Source organism: Zingiber officinale, chromosome 7A (assembly GCF_018446385.1).
Source record: "Zingiber officinale cultivar Zhangliang chromosome 7A, Zo_v1.1, whole genome shotgun sequence".
Lineage (NCBI taxonomy): Eukaryota > Viridiplantae > Streptophyta > Magnoliopsida > Zingiberales > Zingiberaceae > Zingiber > Zingiber officinale.
The window spans coordinates 24,011,606-24,032,729 of record NC_055998.1 but is presented as its reverse complement, the minus strand read 5'-3'; the positions used below and the strand labels follow the sequence as shown (position 1 = coordinate 24,032,729).

The 21,124-nt window shown below is 37.6% G+C and overlaps 2 protein-coding genes across 2 annotated transcripts; both read left to right on the top strand.

Moving 5' to 3' along the window:
- Positions 1-8,058: 8,058 nt before the first annotated feature.
- Positions 8,059-9,075, top strand: LOC121999284 (trigger factor-like protein TIG, Chloroplastic). The gene is made up of 3 exons (XM_042553985.1): positions 8,059-8,141; positions 8,224-8,307; positions 8,878-9,075. Exons 1-3 carry the CDS (start codon positions 8,064-8,066, stop codon positions 9,073-9,075), a joined length of 360 nt encoding a protein of 119 aa, XP_042409919.1. The 5' UTR covers positions 8,059-8,063.
- Positions 9,076-10,863: 1,788 nt separating this feature from the next.
- Positions 10,864-11,321, top strand: LOC121999985 (WAT1-related protein At2g40900-like). Its single transcript, XM_042554574.1, has 2 exons — positions 10,864-11,035; positions 11,122-11,321. Exons 1-2 carry the CDS (start codon positions 10,887-10,889, stop codon positions 11,279-11,281), a joined length of 309 nt encoding a protein of 102 aa, XP_042410508.1. The 5' UTR covers positions 10,864-10,886; the 3' UTR covers positions 11,282-11,321.
- The last annotated feature ends 9,803 nt before the right edge of the window (positions 11,322-21,124 follow it).

Below are 21,124 nucleotides of genomic sequence, written 5' to 3'. Positions count from 1 at the left end.
GCGGTAACAGGACCGAGGAGACAATGACTCCACCAGATCTGACCCAAGTGGTCATAGACCTCCAGCGTCAGATCACGGAACAACAACAAGTGATCACTGCTTTGATGGGTCAGCAAGGAAATCCTATCACCCCACCAGCAAATCAGAATACAGTGCCCATCATACCAATAGCTACACCAGTACCACCTGTAGACCCTGCCCCAGTGGTCCGACAGGAGACCTACTTGATACAGTGGCTAAGGCTAAAGCCGGAGAACTTCTCGGGTACTTATGAGCCATGGGATGCCCAGGCCTGGTTCAAGACAGTGGAAAGTATAGTGGAATTGTTAGACTGGCCAGTATCAGAAAAGATTAAGTGCGTATCATTTTGCTTCTCTGGAGACGCAAGAATGTGGTGGGAAAGAGTTAAGGTCAAGAGACAGGTTAATCAGATGGTCTGGATAGACTTCGAAGCAAAGTTCTTTGAGGAATTCTTCCATATGCGAGTAACAAACCGGCATTACGACGAGTTCACCGAGTTCCGGCAAGGTGACTTATCAGTTAACGAAGCAGTGAAGCGCTTCAACCGTCTCACACGCCTCTGCCCAGAGTTGGTCAGCACGGAAAGGTAAAGGGTCAGACTGATGCTGAAAATGCTCCGACCTGAGATAGCTTTGAATGTGGTCGGTGGAATTAATAGGCCGCAGACTACAGAAGAGCTGGTCAGCAGTGCTTTGATCACTGAACATTATCAGAAGGCGGTGAACGAGAATAAGAATCAAACACAGACAGAAGGACAGAAACCTCAAGGTACTAGAGCAAGCTGGAAAGGAAACCCCAATGGAAAGAGAAAGCAATGGAACAACACTAAAGGAGGTTCAGCAAATAAGCAACCTAAGTACCCTCAGTGTACCATTTATGGGAAGCAGCATTCCGGAGTATGCCACAAGGGTACAAGAAAGTGTTACAGTTATAGACGGGAAGGACATATGGCCAGGGACTGCCCTATCCAGTCCCAGACACCATCCCAGCAGTATAACCAGAACAGGAGTGCCCCCTCACAGCTACACCATATGCAAGCTGCCATTGAAGGAACTCCGATTAGCCAAGGGAGATTGGAAGCCCTGCCAGCTACGACGAACGCCAGGGTTTTCTCTCTTACCAAAGATGATGTGGCGAGTGCTTCTACAGTTGTCACAGGTCAGCTGCCTATTTTCAGTCAGTATGCTAATGTGTTATTTGATACTTGGGCGACACATTTGTTTGTCTCTACACCCTTCATGGAGAAGTTAGAGATATCACCACAAGTTTTAAATGACAAATTCTTAACGACCCTGCCTTCGGGAGAAGTAATGTCATCTACTCATATGCTACAAGCCGCACCCATCAGAATCGCAGGCAGAGAACTCTATTGTGATCTGATAGTGCTTGACATGCAAGATTATGACAGTATATTGGGCATGGATTTCCTGAGTAAGTATGGTGCTTCGATCGAGTGCCATCAAAGAAAAGTGGTCTTCCGACCTGAAGCAGAACCAATGTTCGAATTTGTTGGAGAACCAAGGAAAGAAACTGGGAGATTCTTATCAACCATAGAGGCACAAAAGATGTTAAATAAGGGATGTACCAGGTTTCTAGCACACGTGGTCGACACAAGTCAAGCTGAGGACCAGAAACTAGAAAATGTCAGACTGGTATGCAACTATCCGGAAGTGTTTCCAGATGAACTACCAGGGTTAGCCCCCAATAGAGAAATAGAATTCGAGATCGAATTGATTTCCGGTACTAAGCCGATCTCTAAAGCACCTTATCATATGGTGTCGGCCGAGTTGAAGGAACTTCAGGGACAGCTACTAGAGTTACTTGACAAGGGACTTATTCGCCCGAGTCACTCTCCTTGGGGAGCACCGGTACTGTTCGTGAAAAAGAAGGATGGGTCTATGCGAATGTGTATAGACTACCGAGCGCTGAATAATGTGACAATCAAGAACAGGTACCCTCTTCCACGGATCGACGACCTGTTCGACCAACTAAAGGGTGCAACCGTTTTCTCAAAGATTAACCTAAGGTCTGGCTATCATCAAGTAAAGGTAAAACAGGATTTATATACCAAAGACGACATTTTGAACAAGGTACGGACATTATGAGTTCATAGTTATACCCTTCAGAGTAACAAATGCTCCTGCTGTATTTATGGATCTGATGAATCAGGTATTTACGGCATATCTCGACAAATTTGTCATCATCTTCATTGACGATATTCTCATCTATTCGAGAACCCAAGAAGAGCATGCTGAACACCTGAATACCGTACTACGGATTCTTCGAGAGAAACAACTATATGTAAAGTTCTCCAAATGCGAGTTCTGGCTCAATCGAGTATCATTCTTGGGTCATGTCATCTCCAAGGACGGAGTAATGGTAGATCCAAACAAGATCGAAGTTGTAAGTAACTGGAACAGGCCAAAGAATGTCAGTGAAGTCAGAAGTTTTCTCGGGCTAGAAGGCTACTACCGGAAGTTCGTAGAGGACTTCTCTAAAATTGCAGCCCCTATGACAGTTCTCACCAAGAAGAACAAAAAGTATGAATAGACGGATGACTGCAAGAAGAGTTTCACGGAATTAAAAAGGAGACTGACCAGTGCTCCAATCCTTACTCTTCCGGAAAGTAATAAAGGCTTCGATATGTATAGCGACGCTTCCAAATTAGGACTTGGAGCTGTACTTATGCAAGACGGCAAGGTCATTGCCTACGCCTCTAGACAACTCAAAGAGCATGAAAATAATTACCCCACTCATGACCTAGAACTAGCAGCCGTGGTCTTTGCTCTCAAAACATGGAGACATTATTTATATGGAGTCCGGTGTAAGATTTATACAGACCACCAAAATCTGAAATATTTCTTCACCCAGAAAGACTTGAATATGAGACAACGCAGATGGCTCGAGTTAGTTAAAGACTATGACTGCGAGATCTTTTATCATCCCGGAAAAGCGAACAAAGTGGCCGATGCACTCAGCAGGAAGACCTGTGCCACCTGATGTCGTTATTATAAGTTCGAGGATGAACTTTCTATGAGGTATGGGGTACTGTAACACCCACGAAATAATAAGCTATGCCTATGGGTATTTTTTCTTTTAGAATAAAAGGAAAATGGAAATAGGACCAAAAAAGAAATAAAAAAGAAAGAGAAGTTAAGGTTTGAACCTTGAACCTCCCACAAATGATAAAGTTAAAGTGGTGTATAATAACCACAAGAATCATGAATGACACATGAATAACAAAGAATGGAAATTATAGATAAAGGTAAAGAGTATGATTAAATAAGGGAACAAGAGAAAGACAAGTGGCTTTCCTCCTCTTTCTCTTGGTTAAGAAAAGAAGCAAGCAAAGAACAAGTTGCCTTTTTTTTTCCTCCTCTTGCTATTTTTGTGGGAATGAAGAGAGTGAGAAGATAGACAAGGCAAGGGGATGAATTGGGACACTTTTCATCCTCATTGGGAATAAATAGGAATGAGAGAAGAAAAGGGAAAGAAAGTTTGGTTAATTCTTCCTCCTTCTTCTTCCTCAACCATTTTCTTCTCCTTCTTCCTTCTCCACCGAGATCTAAAGCTCTACCTCTCATCTCCGAAATCCAAGCTAAGGTTTCCTTCCTAAGGAAACTAGCTCACAAGAAGGAGTCCTCAAGACCTACTCATTACAAACAAGAGAAAACAGAAGGAAGAACAAGAAGGGGGAAGCTTTCTTCTTCCTCTTCACAAGGGTACCATCTTCCTTAGGAAAAACAAGCAAGAGGATGTAAGTATCCCCTCACCTGTGGTACAAGTTGTTTATGTGTTTTCCATGAGGTTAGAATGCTTAAAAACTTAGGGTCACTTCTTGAAACTTTCGGCCAAGACTTGAATAAAAGATTTAGAGAAGTTTAAGACCTAGCTATGCATGCTCACTATGTTCTTATGATATGTACCCTAGTATAGGAGTTAGTTAATGTTTCTTATGCTTGTATGCTTACCTAAAACTTAGATCCATGCTCTTGAACTTTCGGCCAAAGTGAATAAAAGATTAGGAAGGCTTAAGACCAAAACTAAACATGCTCACTATGTCCTTATGATATGTACCCTATGATAAGAGATTAGTTTGGAGTTCTTATGCTTGTATGTAGCTTAAAACCTAAATTCATGCTCATGAAGTGTTCATCCATGATAGAAGTAATTGACTAGGAGAGGTTAAAAATTTAGTCTACCATGATCATGAATTGCTTATTAATATGTTATGAAGAGTACTTAGTGTTTTCACACTTGTATATTGATTGGAACCTAAATGCATGCCACCTTAGGGAATTAGGGTTTCGGCCATGATAGAAATGAAGACCTATAAGTGTTTAAAAATTTAAGCTATCATGCTCATAACTTTCCTTATGAAAAGGTAGGAAGATTTTCTTAGGGTTTCAAGCTTGTATGTTGTTTGGAACCTTGATGTATTGCACCTTAGGGCTTCATCCATGATGAGAATTAAGACCTAGGAGAGCTTAAAACTTACTCTAACATACTCATGACTCTTCTTATGACATGATATAAAGCTAACATAGGGTTATCATGTTTGAATGTTGCTTGAAATCTAGATACATGTCTCCTTATGTTTCGGCCATGATTAATTTTAGGGTCCAAGGAAGCTTAAAATTAAATCTAGCATGCTCATAAATTCCCTTATGATATGATATGAAGTTAGCTTAATATTCTTATGCATGTATGTTGTTTAGAACTTAGTTTCATACCCCTAAGTTTCGGCCATAACCCAGTTAAAAGACCTAGGGAGCTTAGGACCTAAACCAAATATACTCATTATGTTCTTAGTGATTTATGATGTGAAATTGGTTTAGGGTTCACATGCTTTTATGTTGTTTATAACCTAGAACTAGACATGGTAACTTTCGGCCATAACAAGATGAAGAACCTAGGGAGCTTAGAACCTAAACCAAATATGCTCATTATGTTCTTAATGATTTATGATATGAAATTGGTTTAGGGTTCACATGATTTTATATTGTTTGTAAGCTAGGGTTAGGGTTGGAACTTTCGGCCACTACATGGAATTAGGATTAGAGACCCAATTATGTTTTTACTATGTGTCTCACATGCTACGATATGAATGAAGAGATGCTAGTTAAGGTTTTCCATGCATGATTATGTTTTCTATGATGCAATATATGCTCATTTATGTATGCTTATGAACCATACATGATAATGACTCTCATGATGTGTTTTATGCTCAAGTATGCATGCTTTATGATATGACAAGAAATATGCTCATTTATGTATGCTTATGAACCATGCATGATAATGACTCTCATGATGTGTTTTATGCTCATGTATGAATGCTTTATGATATGACAAGTAATATGCTCATTCATGTATGCTTATGAACCATGTATTATAATGACTCTTATGATGTGCTATATGCTCAAGTATGCATGCTTTATGATATGATAAGTAAGGGCCTAAGAGTTGCTTCCCTATTAAGTGGGACTAAGAGCACTCTTTATGATATGATAAGTAAAGGCCTAAGAGTTGTTTCCCTATTAAGTGGGACTAAGAGCACTCTTTATGATATGACAAGTAAAGACCTAAGAGTTGCTTCCCTATTAGTTGGGACTAAGAGCACTCTTCATGATATGATAAGTAACTATGACATGTTATTTTACTTTGTATGGCTTGTACCAAGGGTGGGCTCCATAAGCGCCCCTAGGCCAACGGACTATGAACGGGTCTAGTAAAAAGGGATGGACTCCTTAGTACGCCCCTAGGTCGACGGTCATAGTACAGACCTACTTCCCTAGTAGGTTCGGGGCTAGCTACCCTGTCCTAGGGATTGCGCGCATTTATGTATGTATGTGGTACAAGCCGGGCCCTCATGATGATATTATGTTCAAGTATTATATGATATGTTTTAAGACATCTTGCACATGACATGACACATGTTTTAAAAGACATCTTGCATGATATAATAAGTTATGATATGATATACTCTTATGATTTATATGGCATGATGCTCTTTTATTTATGATATGATATATCATGATGTTTCTTTATGATATGATATGCTCTTATGATTTATATGCCATGATGCTCTTTTTGTAACAACCCAAATTTCCTCATTTTGAGCTCCGAAAATAATTCAAAAATATTTTAAAATGCTATAGAAAAATTCTAGAGATTTTTAGGAATTTTTAGAGTATTTTTACGTAATTTTTGGAGTTCGTTTGGTATTTTTACCAAGAGGAAGAAGTTAAAAAAAATAAAAAATAATAATAATAAATATATATGTTGAGGCCGGGTTTTGAACCCAGGACTTCGAACCCGAATCAGGTTTTTATCGAGCTCAGCCAACCAACTGGTCTACAACCTATTTGGGTTTCCATGTGATTTTTAATCATACCGGTTAAGTAGAGTTTGTAGTCAAGTAATAGTATAGTTACGAAGGGTGGTCGTTACAGTTGGTATCAGAGCAGGTCCCATTCTCCAGCATCACACATCAGCACCATCCTTACCGTCTTCAAGTAAGAAAGTATTTAATTTTCTTTTATGTTTTTTTTTATTATTTGCAGTATAGAGTATCTGCTTATATGTGCTTAGGAAAGAAGAAAATTCATGTTTTAATTTTCTATGTTTTGATACATATGCTTAGGAAGAATAGAGACAATTTTAGTTTTGTTTCTCTTATATTCATATACATAAGTATGTTTAGAAAGGATAGAGAAGATATCAAATCTTTTTCTTGGCATAATTAGATGTCAAGATTGAGGACAAGACAGTGGGGAATCAGAAACCCCACACTACAAGAAAAACCCTCATAGACATCGGTGGAACAACAACGGTTTTAAGGAAAAACCGATGTCTTTGAGTATTTTACACCGATATTTCTAAAAACTGGTGTCTATGAGCGCAGATTTTCGCTCATAGACATCGGTTTTTTAGCTGGTGTCTATGAGCATCTTTTTTTTTGTTAATAGACACCGGTTTTAATAGCGATTTTTAAAACCCGGTGTTAATGAACAAAAAAAAATAATTTAATTTTTTCACCGGCCAAAATTTACAACACTTCACAAGATTCCCTCCAAACCTAAACCAATATCGTGCCCCTTCTCTCAGCCTAAACCTAAACCTCAGCCTCATCTCCCTCTTCCCCTTCCGCCGCCTCGCCCTCGGAGATCTCGCCGTCGCCGTCCCCTTCATCTGCAAGTCCTGGTACTGCGCCTCCCTCGACCCTAGCTGCTGGCGCCGCCTCAACTTCCGCTCCCTCGATTTCACGCCCTGGAGCCCTTTCTCCCGCGCCTTTGCGCTCCGCTACTGCCTCCACTCCCCCCTCTCCTTCTCCGCCTTCCTCCATTTCGCCCTCCACTGCTCCCGCGGCGTCGTCGACCAACTCGCCTTCCCCCTTTCCTCTACCGTCTCCATCCACGACCTCGCCTATGCCTTTGTCAAGTGAGTCTACGCCTCCTGGTTTCGTCGCCCTCATCGCTCACTACCTGTTCGACGAATTTGCTCATCGATTATTAGCGCAGATGCCTGAGATTGAAGGCGCTGGCTTTGCCGGACAACCTGATGCTGGAGGACGACCTTCGAATCCCGGAGCTAGTGCGGCGGTGGAAGGATCTGGAGCATCTGGAGATGGAGATAGTTGGCATCTTCGCCCCGCCCATCCTCTCTTCCTTGCGCTCCTGCAATCTGTCCTTTGCTATCCCCATCTCCCTCCCCAAACCTTTGTCTTTCGCCACCTCTTCCCTCCCGCGCCTTCACTCACCTCCCTCGCGAAACCCGGGGCCTTTCCGTGCCCAAGTTAGTGTCTCCGCTACTCAGAAGACGAAAGATAGGTTGCCAGCCAACCGCATTGTGACGGAGACCAAAGGGCCTCACTCCACTGTCTGTACCTTTCCTTTTTCTACCTTCTAAATCGTTTTTACTTCTAATTGATCTGATAGTCAAGTGGAAGTGGTAGTCTTGCTTCAAGGCTATAATTTTCTTACTTTCTACCTATCTTCTTGTATAATTTGGAAATATGTTTGTTTGTTCATCTGGCAATTGAAATGAAGAGGCAATCTTGCTTCAAGGCTATAGCTTTCTTGCTATCTCTCTTCCCCTTGCCTGAGTGCATTCAATCGATTGTTAGTCCTACAAGTTCACGAGAATCAATTTGTCCAGGAAGTATGGTTATGTCAATTCCCTGATAGCTCATCTTATTTGCAGATTAGGTTAAGCGTAGAAGTTCCTCCAGCAATAAGCCAAGAATGTTACGGAGAAGTCTTAGATGAATTTTCTAAGAAGGCAAAGGTATTATTTTCAGTATGCAGTCATTTAAGGGGTCTATTACTGTTACAGGATGAATAGGAATTCATCTGTAGGATAATTTTGTACTTAAATTATTTTCCATTTTCTGTTTTGATCATTATCACTCTATAGTAATCAGAAAAATTTGAATATGCTACCTAACTTTTACTAAGCCCTCTGGGCTCTGACATATACTAATCTATATTTCTTCTTTCTTTCTTTGGAATGTCAAGGAATTCAATATTGTTCTCCCCTTTTATCTTTTCATCCGATCCAAGTTTGTTGATAGTTATGTTTTCCAGTACCTGTTATTTACTTATTTCCACTTAAAGCATGATTGGAATTGCTTGTACTGGGGTTTAGTCATTTCTATGCTGAACTAAAGTTGAGGGAAGACCATGCTAAGTAAAAATGGCCTTTTAAATGTCACTGGAAGCTTCTTCTCTTTTTCTACCTTCTGTCTCTAGTACTAGATTCTAATTCCTTTATCTACCTTTTCTTCTTGAATACTCATTATTGAAGTAGTATGTTGTGATGCCATGCAATTCCTGATAAAAAACCTTATTCATACAGGTTCCTGGCTTTCGGCAGGGAAAGAAAGTTCCAGAAAATATTCTTCTAAACTACATTGGTAGACAGAACATTCAACAAGCTGTAGTTGAGGCAACTTTGAAAAAAACTCTTCCACATGCTATGTCTTCCGTACGTGAACATAACATTAGCTTGCCAACTTGTAGTAGAAGGCAGTCATTTATCCATCCAATATTATGACAAATTTCTGTTGAAATAACGGGTAGAGATTGTTGTCATACTTTTTTATTAATCCACTAGCATAAATCTTTTAATTGGTAGAAATTACCTTCAATGTCATTATTGTTTTAAGTGCCAATCCCTAGAAGTGGCAATGGGCATGGGCTGAGCGAGATGTGGCCAGCCCGCATTCCATGCCTAATATCACGTCGGCTTAGAAATGAATGGGCTGGGTTAGGTTAATCTAGTCTTGAGTTGGCGCGACAAGTAGGTTTGGAAAGTTTAGCGTGCATGACATGCAAGACTAAAGCTAGTATGGTGCACTTTTACACCTTACAACAACAACCAAACCTTATCCCTAGGTGTGGTCGACTATATGGATCATTTTACGCTAGCTCTATCTCCTACTATATATGGATCGTTTAATTGGTTTTGAAGGACATCTATTGCAAATGCTCTTTTCGTGAAAACCTCTTCTTTTTTTTTCCTGAAACTTGTCTCTTCTTCTCGCTTCAAATCTTTATGGTTCTTGATGGTTTCTTGAGATTATCCTATAGTTTTGCCTTTCTTTCTTTAATTTCAATGACAAAGAGAATAGCCAGTCTGATGACTTGGTATCGTTCTTAGCATCTTTAGAATTGTGACATCGCTGCGTTTCCTCTATAAAGAAATGTCGTTTTGTTTTGTGTAGGATATTCTCGGACGTTGCTGGGGATGTAACTATTTATGTGGATGGCCAATCGTTCCTATTGCACAAGGTATACATTCTTAAACTGGCTCTGCAGACATATCTTGATATTGTTTTTCATAACTTCCTTTTCAATTTTTGCATATTATTGTCCAAGTTCCCTCTGGTTTCACGAAGTGGAAAAATATGGAAAATGGTAGTTGAATCCAGGGAGCCAGACCTTTCCAGATTAGAGCTTCATGAGGAGATATGACTTGCATGTGTGAACAATTTTTACCTTCTTTGAATTTTTATATATGACTTGCGTGTCTAGCAGGGCTGGATAGAAGATATCATGTGTGAACAATTTGAATACCACTGCTTTATATGTTAATGAATTTGAAGAAATGTAACCACAGTTGGCTATACATAGTATAATCTCATCATGGTCTAAGGCCTTCATCAAAAAATGGTTCAGCATCAAAATCAAAGGTCAGGAGAGCCATGTCGATGAGATTGATAGCAAAGGTATGCCTGGTTTCTTCTTCTTGTTCAATTCCAGAAACCCTAATCGACGAGAATAAAGTGCACTTGTTTGCCTGCTTTTCTCCCTAGTCGTCTTCATCTTGTCGACAAGATGATTTATTTGTCTATTTGCTGGAGAAAATGATACAACAGTTAGAGGAGTCTGATGTAGCTTGTTGGCACTTGTTTGCCTGCTTTTCTCTCATCTTTTTTCTATTCCTAGCTTTCAAAGCATTTGTCTATCTTAGACTTGTTTGTTTGACAGAATCAATATGATTTTCTTCCTTTATAAAGAACCAAGGACAATAAAAATTGTCACAAACAATTTGGTGAGGAGATCATGGCCTCTGTGAAAGCATGTGCTCCATACTTCTATATGATTGTGTCCCAGTTCGCGTATGCTGGATCCAGCATCCTCGGCAAGCTTGCATTAGGACAAGGACTAAGTGCACTTGTCTTCGTAGTGTACAGGCACCTTATTGCCATGCTCATCTTGGCTCCTCTTGCTTATGTGCTCGAAAGGTTCAAGGAGCATGTCTCATTAGAATTGTTGAGAATAAGATATATGACTACAAATTGAATGTTTTTAAACTCATCTCATGGTTGTAGGAATCGAAGACCCAACTTCTCATTTGGTGTCATGCTAAAAATATTCATTCTTGCTATGTTGGGTATAACAATTCAGCAAAATGTATACTACGTTGGACTCCATCTCATTTCTCCAACTGTTGCCAGTGCCTTGGGCAATGTCATTCCTGCTTTTACTTTCTTATTGGCAATTGTACTGAGGTTGATTCAGATATTAATTCCAAGTAATTTTACAGTGAATTTAGTTCATTCAAATATCATTCTATATTTGGTCTTTTTTTGCTCAGGATGGAAAAGCTCAACTTGAAGACTGTAAGAGGGAGGGCCAAGCTTGCAGGGGCCATCTTCTGCATCACTGGTTCCCTGATCTTCACATTTTGGAAAGGTCATTTTGTTGGGGGCCTTTGTTACTTCACCTATGATCCAACTTCATTTCGAAAGTCCTGAGAAAGGCGATGCCTGGCTTAAAGGCTCTGCTCTTATGCTATTCGGCTATTTTGCATGTAGTGTATCACTTGTTCTTCAGGTATTGCGTCAATGGTGTCCCTTGTGTTGTCACATGTATCGCTTTTGATGTAAAAAGAATATTTGGGTATTTTATGGATATTGTTGTAAGAAGATTATTTATATAATTTGTGAATATTTGTGTATTTTATGGATATTATTGAATAAAGAATATTTGTACAATTTGTGAATATTTGTGTATTTTTTTTTTGTTATTGTCAGTTTTAAAATCAAATTTGTGTTGTTAAAATATATACATATTACATCGGTTTTCCATCGATGTAAAACCGGTGTTATAAAGTAATATTACATCGGTTTTACACCGTTGATGAAACGGTGTCGTTAAGTGATACTACACCGGTTAATAACCGATTCGAAGACCGATGTCGTTAAGTGATACTATACCGGTTTTAACCCGATGTCTAAAATGGCAGACTTTTAACATCGGCTTCATAGACATCGGTCGAAAATCAAATAGACACCGGTGGAAAACCGATGTCTATGAGCGATTTTGTTGTAGTGCCAGTTAAGTAATTAGAACTAGAAGGACAATGATAACAAGAAAGACCCAAGCAGGAAGACGTTCGGGTAGTCTGTGAATATCCAGAGGTATTTCTAGGAGAGCTACCTGGACTATCTCCCAACAGAGAAGTAAAGTTTGAAATTGAGTTGTTTCCTGACACCAGCCTAATTTCAAAAGCTCTGTATTGAATTTCTCTAGCAGAGCTAAGAGAGTTACAAGAACAAATTCAGGAGCTACTTGACAAGGGTTTCATCCGCCCTAGTCATTCACCCCGGGAAACTCCAGAGTTGTCCGTTAAGAAGAAAGACGGATCCATGCTAATGTGCATAGATTTTAGAGCACTGAGCAAAGTAGCAGTTAAGGACTAGTACCCTCTTCCCAGAATAGATAATCTATTTGATTAGCTAAAGAGGACAATAGTGTTCTCTAAAATAGATCTGCGTTCTAGGAACCATTAGTTGAAAGTGAAAGGAGAATGAAGAGTCCAGAACAGTTTCCAGTATCCGATATGGACACTATGAAGTTGTAGTCATGCCATTTGGTGTGACCAGTACACCTATGGTCTCCAGAGACTTTATAACAGACCTTCCAAGGACCACTAATGGATATGATTCGATATGAATGATAGAGGACCGAGAAGTTAAGAGACTAAGGAACAAAGAGTACCATTAGTGAAAGTTATTTAGAACCAGAAGCACGAGGAAATTATTTAGGAGTGTAAGGACAGTATGAGACAGAGAGATCTAGAATTATTCTAAGTTCGAGGACGAACTTTTTATAAGGTGTGGGGAATTGTAACGACCCAAATTTCCTCATTTTGAGCTCTAAAAATAATTCAAAAATATTTTGAAATGCTATAGAAAAATTCTAGAGATTTTTAGGAATTTTTAGAGTATTTTTACTTAATTTTTAGAGTTCGTTTGGTATTTTTACCAAGAGGAAGAAGTTTAAAAAATAAAAAAGAAATAATAATAAATATATATGTTGAAGCCGGGTTTTGAACCCAGGACTTCGAACCCGAATCAGGTTTTTATCGAGCTCAGCCAACCAACTGGTCTACAACCTATTAGGGTTTCCATGTGATTTTTAATCATACCGGTTAAGTAGAGTTTGTAGTCAAGTAACGATCATCCTTAGAGTGTAATAGTATAGTTAAAAAGGGTGGTCGTTACACTTTTATTTATGATATGATATATCATGATGTTTCTTTATGATATAATATGCTCTTATGATTTATATGACATGATGCTCTTTTATTTATGATATGATATATCATGATGTTTCTTTATGATATGATATGCTCTTATGATTTATATGACATGATGCTCTTTTATTTATGATATGATATATCATGATGTTTCTTTATGATATGATATGCTCTTATGATTTATATGACATGATGCTCTTATGATTTATGATATGATATAGCATGATGTTCTTTATGAGATGATATATTATGATGCTATGTTTACATGATATGATGTTTAGATGATTATGTCTCCATTGCTATATGATAATGTGATTATGCTATGAAATACGTTTTTTGTGAGTTGGAAAGGATCTTAATAAGCCTGTGTGCTTATAGCTTACTTTCCTTGTATCGTTGATAAAGGCAAAGAATGGATAAACTAGGAGAGCCGCGGGAGGGGCAAGAGATGTGTTTGGTGGTGGCTCGGCTAAGAAAAAGAAAAAAAGACCTGCTTATATTATTTTATGTTGACATGAACTAATTTTATTTATGTTAATGTTTCGCATGATTTTATGATACTTATTCATGTTATGATAGAATATGACAACGTGACCTCGTTCATTAAAAGAACATAAAAAAATAAGTACTTCCGCTGTTTTATATTAAAAAGAAGTTTTAATATGCATGTATGTTTTCCTCTTGCAAGTAAGTAACCCCGCCCCACTAGCAGGAGGGGTGGGCGTTACATTGAATAACATTACAAAGAAACAAAAACTCCTTGAACATTCCCTTTATCGTCACCCTTATTCTTGTTTCTTATTCTTTCATTTCTTTGTTTACCTTTCATAGTTACACTTAGATTAAGTAAATCAATTGATTGGTTGTTTAACTAACTCACGTTGAGACATCTTTAGTGCTTATTCCAGTCCCTGTGGATATGATATCTTTTATTATTACTTACGACATTTCCGTACACTTGCGGAGGTCAACAGTAAGTTGAGATATGATCTCACACTCAACGAGATGATCATAAAATTCTTGGCTAAGGTATTCCCCACCTCGATCTGATCAAAGCATCTTAATACGCTTACCAAGTTGGTTTTGTACTTCATTCTTTAATTATTTGAAATTTTCAAAGGATTCTGACTTGTGTCTCATCAGATACACGTATCCATATATACTAATATCATCAGTGAAAGTAATAAAGTAATGATAACATTCTCTAGCTGCTATTTTGAAAAGGCCGCATACATCAGTATGTATGAGTCCTAACATGTCATTAGCTCTTGCACTATGTCCACTAAATGGAGTTTTTGCCATCTTACATTGAAGACAAGATTCGTATACCTCATATAATTCAAAATCAAATGAATTTAAAAGTCCATCCTTATGGAGTTGGGATATATGACTCTCATTTATGCGACCTAAGCAACAATGCCAGAGATATATTTGGTTCAAATCATTAGACTTGAATCGTTTGGTATTTATGTTGTAGATTGGGTTGTCAAAGTCTAGAACATAGAGTCCATTCATGAGATGTGCACTACAATAAAACATTTCATTGAAATAAACGGAACAACATTTATCCTTTATTACAAATGAGAATCCTTTCTTGTCCAAAAAAGAAACAAAGATGATGTTCTTAGTTAAGGCAGACACATAACAACACTCTTCAAGTTCTAAAACAAGCACAGTAGGCAAAGATAAGGAATATATTTCTACAGCTATAGCAACAACTCTTGCACCATTTCCTACTCGTAGGTCTACTTCACCCTTTGTCAAAGATTACTATTTCTCATCCCCTGCACATTAGTACAAATGTGAGATGCACACCCGATATCTAATACCCATGAAGAAGAAATAAATAGATTGACCTCTATAACATTTATACCTGAGGCAGAAATCTCACTTCTCTTCTGTTTTACTTCCTCTAGGTACAACTTGTAGTTACGCTTCTAGTGTTCGTTTTTACCACTGTAGAAGCAGGTTCCTTCCTTAGCAACCCCACCTTTGGGTTTCAATGCATGAGTCTTGTCCTTACCTTTGGCTTGGGTCTTACCTTTACCTTTAGGCTTCCACTTGCCTTTGCCCTTTGGCACCATCAAAATGGTACTAGGTTTTTCCTTCTTAAGGTTGAGTTCAGTAGTTCTCAATATGCTCAACATCTCAGGCAATGTCTTGTTAATTTCATTCATGTTATAATTCATGACAAATTGACTGTATCTTTTTGGCAATGATTGCAAAATAAGGTCAGTGGATAATTCTTGGCCTAGTGGAAATCCCAATCGTTGTAGGTTCTCCACATACCTGATCATTTTAAGCACATAAGGCCCTACGGGACTTCCTTCTTGCATTCTGCATTAAAATAGAGCCTTGGAGATCTCAAATCTCTCATGTCTTTCTTATCCTTGATATAGTTGTCTAAGATGTTCAATCATATCATAAGCATCCATGTTCTCATGTTTCTTCTGAAGCTTAGAGTTCATGGTGGTGAGCATAAGGTATGATACATCTAATGCATCATCTTGATGCTTCTTATAAGTATCCTTATCAGCTCTAGTGGCAGTCGTGGGGGCGCTTTAGGAATTGGCTGCTTTAGGATGTACAATTTTTTTTCTTTCTTGAGAACTATTCTCATATTTCTGTATCAATCCAGGAAGTTAGCTCCATTGAGCTTGTCCTTATCAAGGACAGATTGTAGAGAGAGAGTATTCAACGTATTTGACGATATGGTGATCTACAACAATAAAATATAGAAATAAGTAACATATTTTGGTCATTTAATTAGACCTTTAATTAAATGATTCTTCCACTGAATTGTAAAGCTTCGGTAGGAGCAAGTCATGGATGTGGTGTTACCCACACTACTAGCTCCAAGTCCAATCACGTTGATATTCATGTGGGACAAGATCCATATTATACCTCATCTTGAGTTAGCTTTGGGTAATCACCCAAGACTTAGTATAACATAGGTAGGCAACGTTTACCAATTACATCATATGTAAATCTTACATCATCGGGTGAACAAGATTATTTGTTCATTTGCCCATCTTATGAAATTCATATTATAACTCATCTTGAGTTAGTTTTGGCTAATCGACCAAGATTAGTATAATTTAAATTTCATCATATGAGATATGCCTCTAAGTTCTCAACTTAGTTAAGTCACACCTAAAGTTTAATAGTTGGACATCACAATTGTCCTGTAACACTCTAGCAAGATAAATCAAGTCACTTTGCTTTGGAAAAACCTGACTATAATTGATCGAGCTAGAAGTGAGTACCAAACTTTGGTAGACATATATAAAAGAGACCTAATCATGATTAAACTACACATGGATCGCATAACATATCATGGCATACATCACATATATGTATTAAATAAAATGTGACATGGTTATGGCCCCATTTTCTATGATCCTATCAAGCTAATGAGAAGATCATAAGGTCAACCTAGGTCAGAGCATCTTCTCCAAGTGCCTCCATGGTCGTCATATGTTGTTGTCCTTATCCCTTTTCACCGTCGCCCAGTAGACTTGTTCTTCTCAAATTTGTACATTACAAAACCTAAAGAAACCTCGAGTTACATTCGAGGGTAGTCTAAATTTACATGAAGAAAGAAAAGGAAGAGGCACGACACGCAGGTCGTATTATGAATTATAACACACATCCAATCACATCAGGGTTAAGGGTCATAACCATGCACCATGTTGTTGGTGCGGTTAGCACTAACGATTTAACCTAGGTTTTGATGAATGACAAATCAGGTTAAGTTAGTTTATTGTTGTCTGACACTTTGATCGAGTGTACTGGAGAAGTCCAGACAAATCGATGGGCTGACCGGATGTCTGGCACGAAGCCCAGTTAGGTCGACGGGCTGACCAGATAGCTGGCACGAAGTCCAAGCGGGTCGACGGGCTCACCGGATGCTTAGGCACGAAGTCCAGCTAGGTCGACGGACTGACCGGATAGCTGGCACGAAGTCCAGACGGGTCGATGGGCTGACCAGACGTCTGGCAGGTAAGTGAGGTAAGTCACTGGAGGGGAGTGACTGCGAGGACGCGTTCCCAAGAAGGAAACATTAGGCGTCGATCCGGCTTAGATCCATTTCGGATATCTAAGTCGAGATCGTGGCTACATTCTGGTCTCGGAAAGACGGAATCTAAGTCATACTCTTTTCTATTACTTTGTTGAACTTTAAGTGTGCTAACAATCTGTTTTACAAGATATATATTTGCCTCGGACTAACTCTATTTTGCAGGAGAAGGAATTTCTGGAAATAGGAGGTCCAGGCGCCCGGAAGGGATCCGGGTGCCCAGAGGTGAATTTTATCCAAACCAAGTCATCGTCACGTGGAGTTCACTGATTAGACCTGCCACGTCGCACCAGGGCGCCCGGAAGGGATCCAGGCGCTCGGAGCAGCATATAAAAGAAGCCCCAGGGGTGGAGCTTCAAGATCAACTCAGAACTCTTAGACTGCTTGCTCTACTGCTCTGCACTCCAACGACGCTAACGAAGCCCCGACAACATGCTCTTGTCCTTGTGGTTTTCTTTCTGTCGGTATAGCTTTGTTTTAATTTTTATTAGCATTCCTTATACTGTCTTTGTAATCATTATTTCGAATTGCTAGTGAATTACCCAACGAAAGTACTCACGGAGTACGGGCCTTCGAGTAGGAGTCGTCACAGGCTCTGAACGAAGTAAAAATTACTGTGTCTATTGTTTTTAAATTTCGCTGCGCTTAACTCTTTTTAACGCTGTTTTTCGAATCGATATTCACCCCCCCCCCTCTATCGACATTTCACGATCCAACAAGTGGTATCAGAGCAGGTACCGCTCTGATTTGGTGCAATCACCAATCAGACAGGGGGTGAAAAATTAACCTTTATTTTTTGTTTCGTTTTTTTTACGCTTAATTCCAATCTGGTATTATTACCTGATTTGGAAATTTTTTCGTTGCAATTAAATCTAAATTGGTGCAATACCAATTTAGATACATCTATTATTTTTTCCCACACTACTAATCCAAGACCAAGTCTTGGGATATTTTTTTCTTTGTTTACTTGTGTACAGGATGTCTCAACTAGAAGGCTTCAGCACAGTACGTCCTCCCCTATTGAACGGGGATGACTTCTCGTACTGGAAGAAAAGAATGGAGGTGTACCTAAAGACGGATTACGATCAATGGTTCTACGTTATAAAGGCCTACCGAGCTCCAACCGACAACTCTAGAAATCTACTAGACACGGAATAGTGGACTCCGGACATGAGGAAAAAGGCGTCGACGGAAAACAAAGCAATCAATACGCTACATTGCGGCCTAACACGAGAAGAGCTGAATCGGGTTGGACCGCATCAGAATGCTAAAGAATTATGGGACAAATTGATTGAGCTGCACGAAGGAACGAGAGACGCAAAGGTAACAAAAAGAGATTTACTTTTAAATAAAATATTTAATATAAAAATGCAGGAAGGGGAAACGGCAAGTCAACTGCACACGAGGATCAAGGACATCCTCAACGGACTCGACGCGATAGGTCACCAGATGGAAAACAGAGATTTAATCAGGTACGCACTAAATGTTTTTCCACGTAATAGTTTGTGGGCATCGATCGTAGATGCCTACAAAATTTTGAAAAATCTATCTAAATTAAAATTAGACGAGCTTTTTTGTGAGTTAGAATTACATGAACAAACTAATGCTGGAGCCGAGAAAGGTATTGCTTTATTTGCAGGTTCATCCAAAGAAAAGAAGAGCAAGTCTGAATCTGAAGAAGATTCCGGTCAAGATTCCGAAGACGAAGAATACCTGGTGAACTTGGTAAGAAAAATGTTCACCAGGAGAAAAAGGAGCTTCAGTAAGAAGGACCTTCAAAAGATCAGTTCTCCCACGGAACAAAAGAATGTGACTTGTTTCGGATGCAACAAAAAGGGGCACTACAAGAACGAATGCCCAAGACTGAAATTCGACAAACCAAAGTCAACCAAAAAGAAGGCCCTCAAAGCAACTTGGGACGACTCCTCCTCGGATGAATCGGAGGTAGGAGAGCAGAAGCACTAGAGCCATCTCGCGTTGATGGCCCGCGAAGCTGAAACGGAAGACGAATCGGAAGACGGGTCCGAACCCGAATCAAGCCATGAGTCCGTACTCGTTTCCGAAGGCCCGGATGAGGTATATTTTAATTTAAACAAAAAGTTTTTTAAAATTATTTCCTACTTAAATAGTAAATTAGTTAAAATAGAAAATAAAAACAAGTCACTCCTTGAGGAAAATCAAAACCTCAAGGAACAAATCAAAAATTCAAATCCAACTCAAGATCTAACACTTGAAGAGAATTTATCATTAAAATTAGAAATTAATAAGTTAAAAGAAATGCTAGAAAAATTCACAACAAGATCAAAAAATCTAGACTTAATCCTGAATAATCAAAAGGCGTGTTATAATAAAACCGGACTCGGATACAAGTCAAACTCAAATAAAACTTTTAAATAATTAATAACCCAATACAAATCAATTAATCAGGCTTGGGTTCTGAAAACGTGTTTGACCACGCAAGTAGGACTTAATCAATATTATATACCCAAAGAAAAAATATATTATATAAACTCGAATAAACCAAATCAAAAACCAAAATATAAACCTAAATAAAAAAATTCAAAGTTTAAACATTTTACTCAACAAAATATAAATTATCACCAAGTTAATTATAACTATAAAAGAAATAGACACAAACCTAAAACTAAAATTTAAATAAAAAGCCAGTAATTCAGGGGGAAGCTCCAGAATAGCTGGCACCTCCAAAACTAACTTACCCGACAGGGTAACCCAAATAAACTAACCCGACAGGGTAATTAGGATTAGTCAAAAAGGGACCCAGTATAACTTGAATCACGGTACTGGTGAAGTTTTTGGATGATAGTACGTTAGGGAAGCTTGGGCATCGCATGTCTAGAAAGATATAGCTTCGATCTAGTGCATTTGGCCAAGTGGAACTGACCGAAGCTACCCTTAAAGATATCCTAACTAGTTAGACTAAGGTTTAGTACTAAGCTCCGTGGATAGGACTATTCGAAAAACCTCGAAAGGTTAGTTACTTCTAATGACGTCCAAGTGACTCACCAAGCTTAGAAGTTTATCCGAAGAAATGCCTATTTGTTGAGACCAAAGCTAAACCTGAATCTAACACAAGTTAAACCAAACTCTATAATTAAATCTAATTTATCTCACAAAATTATAGGATACCCTGATTGATAATCTAGATCGGGTGAGATGAATAAGTGTTAGATTAACTGATTATCAAATTAAAATTAATTAAAATTAAATTTCAAATTGAAATCAAATTTCAAACTTCAAGTTAAGTTAAAAATTATTTAAAATAAAATTAACTTTTAAAATTATTTTAACTTTTTTAAAAATTATTTTAATTTTTTTTTAAAATTATTTTAACTTTAAAAATTATTTTAAATTAACTTTAAAAATTATTTTAACCTTTTTAAAAATTATTTTAACCTTTTTAAAAATTATTTTAACTTTAAAAATTATTTTAAAATTAAATTAACTTTAAAAATTATTTTAAATTAACTTTAAAAATTATTTTAACCTTTTTAAAAATTATTTTAACTTTAAAAATTATTTTAAATTAAAATTAACTTTAAAAATTATTTTAACTTTCAAAACTATTTTAAAAATTATTTTAACTTTAAAAATTATTTTAAAATTAAATTAACGTTAAAAAATTATTTTAAATTAACGTTAAAAATTATTTTAAAAATTATTTTAAAAATTATTTTAACTTTAAAAATTATTTTAAAATTAAATTAACTTTAAAAATTATTTTAAATTAACTTTGAAAATTATTTTAAAAATAAAGTATTTTAAAAATAAAATTAACTTTAAAAAAAATTATTTTAATTTAACTTTAAAAATTACTTTAAATTTTAACTTTAAAAATTATTTTAAAATTAAATTATTTTAAAAATTAAATTTAAAAAATTATTTTAATTTAACTGTAAAAATTACTTTAAATTTTAACTTTAAAAATTATTTTAAAAATTAAATTAAAAATTAAATTAA